Source organism: Pseudopipra pipra, chromosome 14, assembly GCF_036250125.1.
Source record: "Pseudopipra pipra isolate bDixPip1 chromosome 14, bDixPip1.hap1, whole genome shotgun sequence".
NCBI classification, from domain to species: domain Eukaryota; kingdom Metazoa; phylum Chordata; class Aves; order Passeriformes; family Pipridae; genus Pseudopipra; species Pseudopipra pipra.
The window spans coordinates 18,540,771-18,554,508 of NC_087562.1; the positions used below are offsets into that span (position 1 = coordinate 18,540,771).

General features: G+C 40.0%; 1 protein-coding gene across 7 annotated transcripts in view; it reads right to left on the reverse strand.

The window, feature by feature from the left end:
- The window catches only part of PEPD (peptidase D), a 191,604-nt gene that overhangs the window by 92,398 nt on the left and 85,468 nt on the right, over positions 1-13,738 (reverse strand). For all 7 annotated transcript variants that reach the window (XM_064671287.1, XM_064671286.1, XM_064671293.1 and 4 more), the window contains 3 exons: positions 13,338-13,382; positions 6,976-7,051; positions 5,525-5,571 (listed from right to left, as the gene is read on the reverse strand). In XM_064671287.1, the coding sequence (XP_064527357.1) occupies positions 5,525-5,571; positions 6,976-7,051; positions 13,338-13,382 (168 nt within the window). The remainder of the gene's footprint in view (positions 1-5,524; positions 5,572-6,975; positions 7,052-13,337; positions 13,383-13,738) is intronic.

Genomic DNA, 13,738 nt, shown 5'->3' on the forward strand with positions numbered 1-13,738 from the left:
GAGACAGGAGGTCTCCATGCTCACAAATAACTCTCACTTCTGGTGGACAGAGTGTGCATACATATGCAATTGTGCCTCCGTATGTCACAGAAGAGAAACAATGCTCAGGGGTTTTCTAAAACCAATTTTTAAATTTAGGGTTATTTGGAGCCTATTTACAACCTGACTTCAGCTGGATTAGGAAATGAGTGGCGACAGCCTAATTTAAACCATCAAAGAACCAGCTGTACCTGAGGGAAGGCAGGCAGGAGGGGAAGGCTCCAGGAAGCGTCTCTCTGAATCCAGCTGCTCTTCCCAGCAAATATATTATACCTGACTTCCCTGTGGGCACTGGGCATGTGAGATTCAGGAGCTCTCTCTAACCAAGCAATTAGCAGGGACCCAGCATTTGCTGTCAGAGCTGTCAGCACTAAGCTGCCAACCTGGCCCTGGGCTGCTGTAGGTCATTTTGGAGCACCATTTTTAGGAAGATCTGGGGGATCCTGCCACCCCTGAACAGGCACAAGTACAAAACCACTGGCTCAGCTACTCCTTTCCCTGCTGGCCCCTGTGCAATCCCTGTTGAACAGAAGCCCCTGGGCTGCTGTGCAGTGAGGATATTCTGCTAAGAACAGAGATTGTGTCTGATCCACTTCTTTCTTCAACCCTTCTGCTAGAACTAGGTATCAACACAAATAAACAATACTGGGTACAGCAGGCAGACACCCATCCTACCACACAGGCCCACAGCAACAAAGGAAAATTAATGGATTGGGTTGGGGTTTTTTAAACGTGGGGAAAGGCCACCTCCTGCCTCTCTCAGTTTTTTATGCATTTTCAAGTTTTCAAACTAGCCTTTTGACAGCAGCAATCTATATTTAAGACCCCATCACCTCTATTTGTGAGGCAGTCTGGGAAATAAGGCAGTCAAGCCACTTCCAGGCTGCCCAACACTAACTGTTAAAAAAAAAAAGAAATGATATTTCAGTAGCTGAGCAGACTGACATGGTGCTTGAGATTAATGGAGTGCTGGTCTGTTGTTTAATAAAAATACACAAATACCAGTGAGGGTCATGGCACAATTCAACACCATTCCCACGCCAAAAAGCAACAGTGGAAAAAAGCAACACCCCTGTACTTTCGCCAGCTGCAATGAGAATTCTTACTTACTATCCACACATTCTTATGTAAAGAACTTACAAAGGCTATAATTGAGCTGAAATTCTAACCAGACTCATGAAAAAACCAGAAATATTCTTAAAGATCCTTTGCTGCAGAAGTCAGCGACCGTCTGAAAAGCACTCAAAGCACAAATATCAGGAGACTGTAAGTGGCAAATACTGATTAGCTAAAATAATCAGCATTTCACTAAAAGGAAATATCCAAAGGAAAATAAAATTATTCTGGCTATTTTTTCTTTTTTAGTGAAATAACATGTATGTTTTATTTTCACTTTGTTCCACTGGAGCAGAGGAGAGAGAGATAAATGAAAGATGAGAGCCATAATCCGTGAGAGCACTCTCAAACTTCCACAGATAGTGAAATTTAACACTGACAGATATGACAGCAGCTCATCTCAGGGTCTAAGCTCTGCTCTGGAATCAGAGACAGGACCAAAAAGAATAGGGATAAAGAACTTTTATCAGCCTCAGCTGGTAAGAGAGGCAAGGTGTAAAAATAGTCTGTAAGCATTGTAAACCAAGAAGAAAAAAAACCTCTGTAGCTGCTTTCTTGCCATTTTACTCTTCAAATTGTTGCTGTTACAGCAGAGTGGGGTTTAAGTTTAGTACTAACTACTACAGAATCCCCACAATTACTTACCCTCACAGTAAAGAATTTCTTCCTAATATCTAATCTAAACCCACCCTCTGTCAGTGTGAAGCCATTCCCCCTGTCCTGTCCCTCCAGGCCCTTGTCAAGAGTCTCTCTTCATCTTTCCTGCAGGCTCCCAAAATTAGGTCACCCCAAAGCTTCTCTCCTCCAGGCTGAACAATCCCAGCTCTCCCAGCCTTTCCTCCCAGCAGAGCTGCTCCATCCCTCTGATCCTCTTGGTGCCTCCTCTGGACTCTCTCCAGCAGCTCCATGTCCCTCCTGTGCTGTTCCCCAGGGCTGGAGCAGCTCTGCAGGGGGGTCTCACCTGAGGGGCAGAATCACCTCCCACACCAGCCATGCTCCCTTGTTTTAGAGGACTCCACTCTCCAGGATCAGGATCCACTTTGGATCCTCAGTACTGGGATCACAGTTATTTGCACAGTAACCCCAAGGTGCTCCTGTGATCAGCAGCAGCAAAAGTTTCAGAGACTTCCCATCATGTAGGGACAAGGGAAGGAGTGTTTAGGCCTGGTTTAGTGCTGCCCAGCATCACCAAGGCAACGATAACCACATCCTCATTTCATGAACTCAGGACTGTGCACTCCTAGCAGAGCACCCTCAGGGCTATTAAGGACAGCACAAAACCCCACAAATACGAGCAATGCTTGCTATAGCTACATGTCCAAAATTCCTGGTGTAGGAAGTTGCTCACCTGTTGCTCCAGCACACACTTTCCTGTCATTCCCCAATCCAAAGGACCATTCCAAGTAGCCACCCCAACCTTAAAAATGTTCCCTTCAATAAAAAGGGAACAAATGAGGAAATGCACGGAAGATTCAACATCTCGTCTGGAAAACAGAAGTAAGCAGATGAACAGGCAACACTCTAGAAATTAATAAACACTGATCTAGAAGATATTTCCAGAACTTTAGACCACCCTGAAACAGAAGACTGCAGGTTCTAATTAGTACTTTCAGTGTGTTTATATACATACACAAAACGTTTTTATTTATATGTGCACACAACTTATCTGAATTCTCAGATTTCATTCACAGGCTTCTCGAGCTGAAGAGATTTCTTTTACCATTTTGCTATATTTTAACAATATATTCACTACAGAGTGGTTACATAATTAAAAGCCTTTAATTAAAGAAGATTAATTACACATGAGATAAGCACAAACACTAAACAAACTGCTTCAGAGAAAACACAGAATCTGACCTACCAAAATGACTTTCTATGCAATTACACATGCTGTGAATTACTGTTTGTAGATAATTGCATGGGCTGTCTCCTCAAAGTCAACCGACCACACATTAAAGTTAAATAACATCAAACCAAAAAAGAAGTCAGGGCTGATTGGATTTGCAGTTAAATGTGTTCATTTTTTATATATCTCAGCATTAACACACTACTGGTTCAAAATCATTTCCTAATGCTTGACCAAATGGACAAAGAAAAGGCAACATTTAGGTCCCACATCCAGTAATGGAAAATTTTAATTGCTTTTGGGATCTCTGGCATTATTCTTCCCAGCAGACAGGGTCAGAGCAGCTTTGTACCCAACACTGCACATGCTATAGTCCACAATGTCAAAGAATGAAAGTAAAGCAATAAGAAAGGGGGGCCATTGGGCACATTTCAAGAGCTATCTATATTCATTTAAAAAAAAAAAAAAAATCAGTTTCACAGCCATCAGTGGGAACTGCAAGTGCAGGGGAAGAGAGCCACACAATTCAGAAAGCTTTCACAAAGGGAGTGGAAGCCCTAGAAACAGCAGAAAATGAAAAATTGCACTAACTTTTAATTGATCTTCTAAAGACGAGTGCGAATAATTTTGATAAATCCATCCAGACTATGAATTTTGCTGACAAAGGAAAAAAACAAAGACACAACCACCCCCAAAAACCCCCATAACTCTACTATTTCAGTGAAAATTGTCTATTTTTGCATGTTGGCTATTTTTAGGTCTCTGAAAGTTCCTTTCTTAGACTACCTTCACAGATAGGTCACCTGTATTTAGAACAGAGATTTCCTAGAATGTTTTCTAACTTCATTTATAAACATTTCAATGATATGTTTGTTGCTGGAAAGGTGTGAAAATGACAGGTTTACATTTTTATGACCCTTTTTTCTCAAGGGAATAAGGGAACCGAAACCAGTGCAACGATGAATCCTACCAGCAAAAGAAACTGAAGTTCTAATTATAGTCTCCAAGGCAGATGCTGCAGAATAGTCTGCCAAGACCTCTTTTATTAGCTAAATAACCTCAAACTATTTCAGGAGTGTAATCTATCAAAAGGTATGGAAGAACAGAAGGCAATTCTAAATAAGTGTAACAACTGCTTTATTTATTTGTTCGTTTGTTTTAATTGAAAGAAACAAATAATCTTTCCAAAAGGTTGATGTGTATGGAAGGAGCTAGCCAGGGAAGTATGAAAGTCCTGGAGTAAAAATGCAATATAACTCCAAGTCTTACAGAAAACTGTATATATATGTATCTGTTGTGTGACATTTAAATCAAACTGTCAGAATCGTGACATTTAAAAGCACCTGAGAACAAATTCTGCTTTATGGAAATTTTTGATTGCTACTGACTTCCAGAACCAAAATTTCACTATCAGCATGTATAGCATGGGCAGTGAGTAAACTGAACACAAAGTTCAGGAGTAAAGTTGAAGACAGAATGCATACAACATGTTTTTTCCCCTTTTACCTGGTGGTATATGTAACTGCAATTCGAAGCACAAGCAAATTATAAGCATGAGCCTATAGCACCTGCAGAACTTTAAACTGCTTAAAAATGTAACATTAGTTTCTCCATATTGCATATGTCATAAGGGCATTATTTGTCTTTTGAGCTACCTTGAAATTCTGATGACAAAGATTGTGGTCACTTTATTTCCCCCTCCCTGGGTGCTGCTCTAGCCTGCTTACTAGCCTTTGAAAAATTACTGCCAAGAAACAACAGTAACTGAGATATGACTGCTGTTTTCTATTCCTTCATTATGCAAATACTTTGAAAACAGAAAATATCGTGTGCAAGCTAAAAATAAATGGACTTGATGATCAAACCCATGCTTTATAACATAAATGTTGATGATCTAATGTAAATATTGATTCAAGTGAGGAGGCAATGTTTTGCTGAGGTCTAGACACACCATTACTGTACCAGCTAAGAGCAGCCAAAGCCCCCGTGTCTGCCTGTACAGAGAGATCTGCTGCCTTCTCACTGACCCCTCAACTGCTGCAGGAACCCCCAGCACAGGTGTGAGCTGAGCTCCTTGTACAGGCCAACTACAGGAACTGCTGGCTTGGAACTGCAGGCAAAATGCAGCTCAACACAGCCTCTGGTAAGATCCTTAAACACCCATCCCTGCAGTCTGCTGAGCATAACCAGGCTAAGGGCAATGCTTATCCATAAACACCATTTTATCAGATGGCTTCAAACAATAATAACAGATATTTTGTAAAGCTTCTGTAAATTGCTAGAACTCCAGGAAGAGAGGATTTCACTTAACTGTCACCAAAAAATAATCAATCCTCATCAAATACAGGTTTGAAACTGATGAATTACCACCTCAAAATAATAAAATAATGCTTGCAATGGTCTTCAAACAGCAACGAGCTCTCAGGCTCAACTGAATCCCTGTTACTGCTTTGTCTCCACTACTGCTTCTCCCCATACTAGAGACTTTCTCCTTTTTATTATAATTACTGAAAGAACTCTTACCTTTCCATCTCGTATTCTTTCATTCCTGGTTTTACTGCCTTCATTACCTGTAAGATACATATTAACATGGGACAATGATAGCAGGAGGGAATCTCATATTTATAAATTTATGACTTATGACTATCTCCAGAGGAACCTATAATACAAAAATATCATCTGTACTTTATTTAAATTTACATCAGTAGATGTATTTTAAAATTACATTGGAATCAATCTCGTTTTAGTCTTTATAAATGCTTGCAGTCTCCAGCAATAAAGCAAGTTTAATTGCCAAACTACTATATCCTAATGAAGCACAGCTCATCAAAACACCAATGTTTAATTCTGAAAGCTGTGGTGAACTTGGCAGTAAGTCCTTTTGTTTTACTTTAGCAAAACAAAGCTATGAACTGGATTATACTACAATGGAAGAGTCTCTTTTACACTTTGCAATCTGAATTAACTGGAAAACTACTGGAGTTAACACTCATTTACAACTCATAAATCTTATTTTTATTCTCAGATTTGCTAAGAATGTTTTATTCCTTTGCCTGTTTCTGCATTATAGAAATTCCAGGCAGCTGATGTACAGAAAAAATGCTCTCAGATGCGAGAAGATTATTCAAGGATGATAAAGAACCAAGGAGAACAAATGCAAATTGATCACCTCTTGACTTTTCAGTTTTACAACATTTACTTTAAAACGTTCTTACACTTCCCAGTTCAGCAATCTGAGCAGGAGCAAAGCCAACAGTTGAGTGAGTCACCTCATCAGCTGCTTTGACCTAAGCTCCTTTGGTCATCACCACTCCCAGAACTCAAGGCATCCCTGCATCACTACCTGGAGCACAGGACTGACACTGGGTTAATTCTGTCCCCAGTACCAGAGAGCAGCACAGCTCCAGTGCTGGGTCTGACCTGAGCAGCCTTGCTGAGAGCCTGCACTTGTCTTTGCCACACTGCTGCAGCAGCAGAACAGCAAGACTCAGCACTGCCCTGGGGGACAGACCCACCTCTGAGGAGCAACCTAAGGACTCCTTGCCCTGTCCTGCACTGTGCATGGAAACACCTCTCCAGGCTGGAAGCACCTGCAGAGTTACCTGCTAGTTAAACCTTTCAGACCTGCACATGCTGACATGGGCCTGATTAATCTTCTGGATCTTTTCTTTCTCCGTCACCATACAGGTATTTGTGCACACAGGACAAACAGATTGCAAGCAGGTCACCTTCTGCTGAGGCTCCAGCTCTTACCCAAAACCACACTTCATTTCTCACACATCACAAATGCACCAGTGAGTTCAAGGACAATGCAAGGTATATTACTGGGCTGTAATAGGAGGGATATTATCCTCTTATTTCTATCCAGCCTTTCCATTATTTTATTACTAAGCAATTCTGGGTTGCTGGGAACATTTTCTGAGTACCACTGCTACACTAAGAGCAAAAATTATTAACACTAAAGGACCCATTACCTCTTTATGAGCTTCACTGGAGATTTTATTGGTGTAGCGCAGAACTTCCAACTCCATGTCTGTCTTAATCACACGACTTAAAGAAAAGGAGAACAGAGAGCACGTTAGGCTGCAACTTCACAGCTTAAGAATACAAAATTAAAAACCCCCTGAAAATAATTTGCATCACCCATTGTAAAATTAGATCAAGTACACCCCAAGAGCAAACAGCTATTACAGTATTCATGACAGCAAAGTTCTGTTGGCTTTGATTCAGCATTAGCAAAACAATCTCACGAAGGGAAGTCACAAGCATTTCAAACATCAGCCTGCCCCATTTAATACTCATAAACAGGTGGTCCAACCAACATTTTTTTCAACTCATTCTACAATATGTTAGGAACAAAACCAATGCATTTCTGCATTTGTCATGACTCAAGCACTGCTTCAAATAGAACATTTCCATAAGCATACTTGATTTACTTTTTAAACACAATTTGAAATTAGTTTACATCATTAAATTCCCAGATCTCCAGAATTCTGTTCAGCACAATCCCAACTCCCACCTACTTGCAATACCTCAAAAGGTGTGCAGGGGGTGGTGTAAAGAAATGCTATTTCTGTTTGGTGTTAAAAAATCCAAACCATGAAATTCAGAAACCACAGCAGCAGTAATTACAGCCACAATCTCCATTCTTTCACATGCTTCTGAAGGAAAATAAAAAACAAAACCCCCAAAACCAAGCAAACCCCTAAAAACCCAATCCTGCTCTTATAAGATAATGAATTTGTGTATGTTTATGTGCCTTGACACTCTCTTCTGAACTCATCTCAAAAATTTACCATTTAATTCTTCTCTACATGTATTTTTACCATGTATTTCAAATAAAAGCAGCTATTTAGTGTGACATGAACAGGAAAGCATTGTTCCATAATTCCTATTAAAAACCACATGCTCTTTCCACTGCTACACACCCCGAATTCCCAGTATTTTTCATGCCTATCTCAAAGGCAGCTGTGAAGTACATTCTTACTGTTTACAAAGTGCAGAACCACATCTCTTGAATCGCATGAAAATATTTAAACTGCATTTTCCAGCTCCACTCCAGAGTCTGCAGCAGTTACAAAGCACCATAACTGATGTGCTTTGAAACTGCCACCGAGCCCCCCCTTTTTACTGTACCACGCTCCTCCTCACACGGCTGTAGAAAACTATTTACTGTATTTCTGCTCCTGTAGTTCATTTTAATGAGTCCAGAGACAGGCTTCTCAGCCATCAGTGCCTCTGAGGTGAGAGCAGAGCACTTCCCACAGACAGTGATTGCACTGCTACAGCTCAGCCACTCCCCTTCCAACCCAACCTTCTGGCAAGAGCAAAGGTGCCTTTGTGAAATCCCAATATCGATCAAAACGCGCTTACAAACAAACACAGCAGAGGGGAATGGATTGACTTTCTTAGGCAATGAACACAATATGACACAAAATAATCATTATGCACACTGAGAATGAGAAGTACAAGGTTTTAAAATGCACACAAAAGTGCAAAAAATTACGCCGGGATGGTAAAATCTGCTGACCATGGGTGAGGAAACAAATTTCTGCTTCTGTCTTTCAGCCAAGACGTAAAGAACAGTGGCCCAAATACATTCCAGGTAGAATGAGGCAGCAAAGGCTTATAGAATATTTTTTTTAAATCCTGTTCTTCAGAAGACTGCATGTGCTAGCAGGGTAATTTAATACTGGTTTGATGTGCCTTTATATTACTTTCAATATACAGTACATATCCCTGATCCGCAAGTGCCTGAAAAATAAGTTGTTTCATAATTCAGTTGTCTAATCTCTGTTGGAATCTGCTAGTAATACAAGTTAGTAACTGCTCCACAGCAAGTGCAAACAGTATTAAAACCCATTTTCCTTGACTTGGACATAAGGCTTCAGGGTTCAAGGTATTTATTTTAGATGACAATTTCTCTGGTATCTTTCTGAATTCATGCTCAGCCTCAGACACAGTTTTTATGCAATGCAACCCCTTCATTTACACAAGGTCAGGCAGTGAAATATTTTACAGAAGATGTTTAGTCATTCTGAGACCAACAAAACCCACTACCAACCACTAGCAGGGAAGAGAGGGAGGATGTGCAATTGTGCAGGGAACATGATCACCTTCACCCTCCACTAGATACCAAAAAGTCACTGGTTACAGTGGTACTGTTGATGGAGTTGCCACAGCATGTCTGGGTAGTAGAAAGGCCTTTATTTCACCACCACCTCACTGCCCTGATGGTGTAAAAAGCAGCACTTCCCCAAGCCAGGTTTAAAGCAGTGCTGCCCAAGCACCTCAGGGCAACCTTGCAGGTGATGAGTGTCCACAGTTCTCATGATGTTTTCCCCCCCCACCTCCAAAAGAAGGATAGGATGAAAATCACACCTTTGTTCATGAACGTGAACTTCGACATTCTCTTAAAAACAGCTCTTGGACCAGTTACACAGTTTGCATAAATGCATTAATATTTTAATGGGAACAAATAATTTCCAGGCTCCAGCTAATGCAACTGTGAAAATGGACAGATTCAGCATGGAAGGCAGCCCTCAGACTAACAGGCACTCAGTGCAATCAAGCTGAAAGAGAAGCACAAGTCTCTGACTGTCAGGACCGGCCAAAATTTTCAGCTTTTTTTTCCCCCCTCATTTTAGCACTGTAAAACCATTTCCTCTTCTTAATTCTCCTCTTTTGCACACATTTTGTGCTTTTATTTGCACTTGGCCATATGAGCAGCTGGTCTTTTCACACATGTCAGTCATCCAACAGGAGAGGGAAGCTTTAATATAAACAAGTATCACTTCAATCCTAAAATCACATTTGGGCATTTTAAATGCCTGGATGCCAAATTTCATGCACAACCTAATCAAGTGGTCAGAAGCATACAGAATTTGAGGCAATTATGAAGCTGACACTCACCTAACCCAACTACATTTTCCTAAACTGGTGCTTTCCTCCAAGATACACAAATGTTTGCTTCTCTCTGTGCACTCTGCAGCCCTGATCACACCATCAGAAGTATTTGTTTCCAGTTATCAGCTCAGGGTTTTATCACACGCCTTGTTTTGCTGCTTTTTAGTACATGTGCACAACCTTAATGGCTCCTGCCCGTGACATGCATGGAAAACATCTGGGAACATCCACTCCCCCTTGTCCTTCTGGAAATATTACATTTATAGACCACCTAACAAGTGCAAATGATGCCCATGTAGACAGACCCCACAGTCCTGCCTTGTTCTTCACCCTTTCTCACCTCTGCTGTTACCTTTCCACACTTTATTTATAGAAATTTCTCTTCCACAGTTGATATATTTATGCTCTTCTGCAAGGCACAACAACTTGCTGAGTTACGATCAAATGCAAAGGAGAGGCATCACAGCACAATTCTGAAACTCAGGTGCATGAACACCAAACACAGGAGTTCAAAAACATGTTAAGAGGTTTACAACATAGATAGAAAACCCTCTGAAAACACAAAAAGCATATGCACAGCTTTAAGACAGTAACATACAGATCACTTTCCCCACAGAAATAATTATAGCTTTCCATCAAAGTAATACAAAGTACAGAGCACATGACATCTTCCAGTTATAACTATCAAATCCCATTTTCACTGGGGTTACAGGAAAATACAGTACAAATACAGGCACAAAAAGAGCTGCACATTGCTAAGTGTTTACTTCTAGCACCACCACAATTATGGTAGGCAGCCACTGGTAAAATACAGTACCAAAAGGCTATTTTGCTAAGTGCTAGTGTAGAAAAACCTCCTTCTGATTAATAGGGAGATAATTTGAACAAGTTTCATCTTCTGTTTGATAACATTTTCCTTTCAAAACAGTGAAATCAATACTTAGTGTATACATTTCACTACCAAATTTGACATGGAAGCCCTTAAGTTTAAAATGAAAGTTTTTAAATCTGTTTGGAAACACATCCACTCAATAAAACTGGGGGGAAAAAAGAAAAGAAAAACCCTCTGCAAACTGCTGAAATCCAAAGGTCAAGTTCTTCTATGTTTTATCCTTAAGTTCCATTCCAAGCCAGAAAATGTTGAAATCTTGAAAAAGGATGAGTAAGCAAGGGAGGCAACAGATCCTTAATGACAAATGTTTCGCCCCTTGTCAGTATTGAACCATCTTTTTTTGCATTTTATTAGAGGATTGTATAATCCTGGTTCAGAAAGCTCAGCCATTTCATCTCTTGCTGGTGGTTTGACAGCAAGGCACGGAGGAGTTTTTCTGACAAGTACCATATAAAACACAGCAGTTCAGAGCTTGCTGAATTTGAAATGATATCCATCCCTACGAGCAATGATTCAAAGGATGCAATTTCATACCCTAGAATACAACCCAAAAAAATTCATCTTCCTAAAAGAAAATTTTTCTTCATTCTAAAAATATTATTGCTTGCCAAAGGAATTTTCTTGGGCAGTAACTTGACATTCCAAGGAGATTTCTGCTTTAGTAAGCTTTAATATACATAACCTGTCATTCACATATGATTTCACCAGACACTTAAATCCTAACAACAGCCTTTAACATACTTCTGACTCAAAATGAAACCCACCAAACTCAATAAAACCTTTTAAAACACTTCTGAATGCAAATCTGAACTTTGGTTTCACTTAGGATTCCCCTTCCTTGAAAGCCAGGTGGAGGGAAGGTGCATACCAAGCATTCCTCTTCCCCTGGACTGCAGGGAAGACAAAGTCAGAAGTCCAGGCTGGCACTTACAATTCACTGAAGAGATGATTCTCTCTACCCCAGCTCCAAGTGCTGCCTTTCTACTGCCTCAGTGTTCCACCTCTCTCAGCACAACCTCCAGGGCATGGACCTCATGTTCACCTGTCCCTGAGCTTCCAGAAGAAGATTTAACCACCCATTAATTGAAACCACAGAGGAGAAAAGCTTATCTGGTGACACCTTGGTAAGGTGGATGGAAACAGACTGAAAGCTAACTCAGGAACAAGTTTGCAGCCCTAATCCAAAGCCTTCTGCAGCTCAAACTGTCACCTGTCTCCCTTCTGTACTGCCATAACTACAGAGCAAAGCTTGGAAGTCATACAGGACCCTCTCCAGGTCCCCTTCCTCATCCCTCTTCAAATCAGAAATCAATTCTAAAAGATAACTTCTTTGTTTAGGAAAAGGAAAGGTCCAAATTCTAGTAGGACAAAGTAAGTAAAGTTTAAAAATTAGCACCCCAAGCTTTCTGTGTTACAAAGCCCTCCTATTCCCCCTTACACTCCTGAGCAGGAGGATTAAGCCCCACTGCTGCACAGCTCCAGGGCTGTCCAGGACTCGGGGATGCAACAATATCTACACAAAGTCTCTCCCCTTCCTACTTTCCTTTCAGAGCTTAAGGTCGTGCCAAGCAGTGGAAAATGTCTGCAACAACAGAAATGTGACCTTTTAAAAATTCTACACCTTCTGAAACCACTCTGATGTTTGAAAAACATCTCCACAGTTTTCAAGTTGGCAATTAGCTGTAGATGAAGACAGCAGAAGATAGTTCTCAGTGTATGTGCTAAAAATAAACATTAAAAAGTATAAATGTAGTAGCATATAATACAATACAGTGAGAGTGAGAGTGTACACTTGCCTTTTGTATTTTAAGATTTTAAGCTTATCTGTCTTAACTAAGGATTTGCTTCCTCATTTCTAGATTAATATACAAAAAAAAAGCTTAGATAAAAACCTGATTCATTAACAAAAATGTTCTTTCTTCAGTTAATTTCCTAAATGGAAAACTAGAAAGCCTTAGTTATGGAGAAGAGTCAGCAACACTGATCAAAAGAGGAAAACTAGTAAAATGCAGTAGTTTTGCACTTAGTCACACTCTAATTTGTCTATTCCAGACAGGTTACACCAGAATTCCCATAGAATTACAAAGTATGGTAACATGAATAATAATTCAACAAAATTAAGGCTGCTAAAATAAATCCTAGAGAAGTAATAACACCTAATTAAATACTAGATGTTCAGACAGAGTTTTGATCTACCTTTGATTTCTGTTGCTAGAATATAAATAATCCTCAGTTCTTTTCCTGTTCATACAAATTCATATTTACATGAATGTGACTTAACTCCTAACATATCCTATAAAAATGTGTATCCAGGAACAATGTTAAAGAGATGTTACATAAATTCTTCGCTTTTGAATGCTGTTACCTAGCCCTATTTTTACTTTTATACATTATTTCCACTCCATAACATGAAATCAGCTTAAAATTAAAACTCACACTGTAAAGTAGGAGGTTTCTGCAGAAGGAATCTCTCTGCAGCAATGGCACAATAAAGGCATGTTCAACGGGACTCAAAGAGGAAGGTTTCATGCTACTCACCATTCTGCAATTTCAGGATGAAGGATTTTGTTGTTCACATTAAATCTACAAAAAACCAAAAGACACCAATATTAAAAAAGCAGCCAGACACATGTATTTACTCTTTTTTTTTTAAACTGTGTCTTCTCTGAGGCAGTAAAGTGAAAGCAAATATTGTATGGGAGTTCAGCAAAGAGGAGACTGCACACACTCACCTTCACTGCATTTAGTTCTGAAACACACAAGAATAAATCAGACATGTAATTTTAAGGATGTGTAGAATCCACAGTAACAGTATTTTTGAGACATACTTATTACCCTTCTTCCACCAGACTGACATCCAAAGGTCCCTTCCAAATTATGCTGTGATTTTAACTTTGCTCCTCCAACACCCTTCAATGAAATTAAACACAGGGAATTGC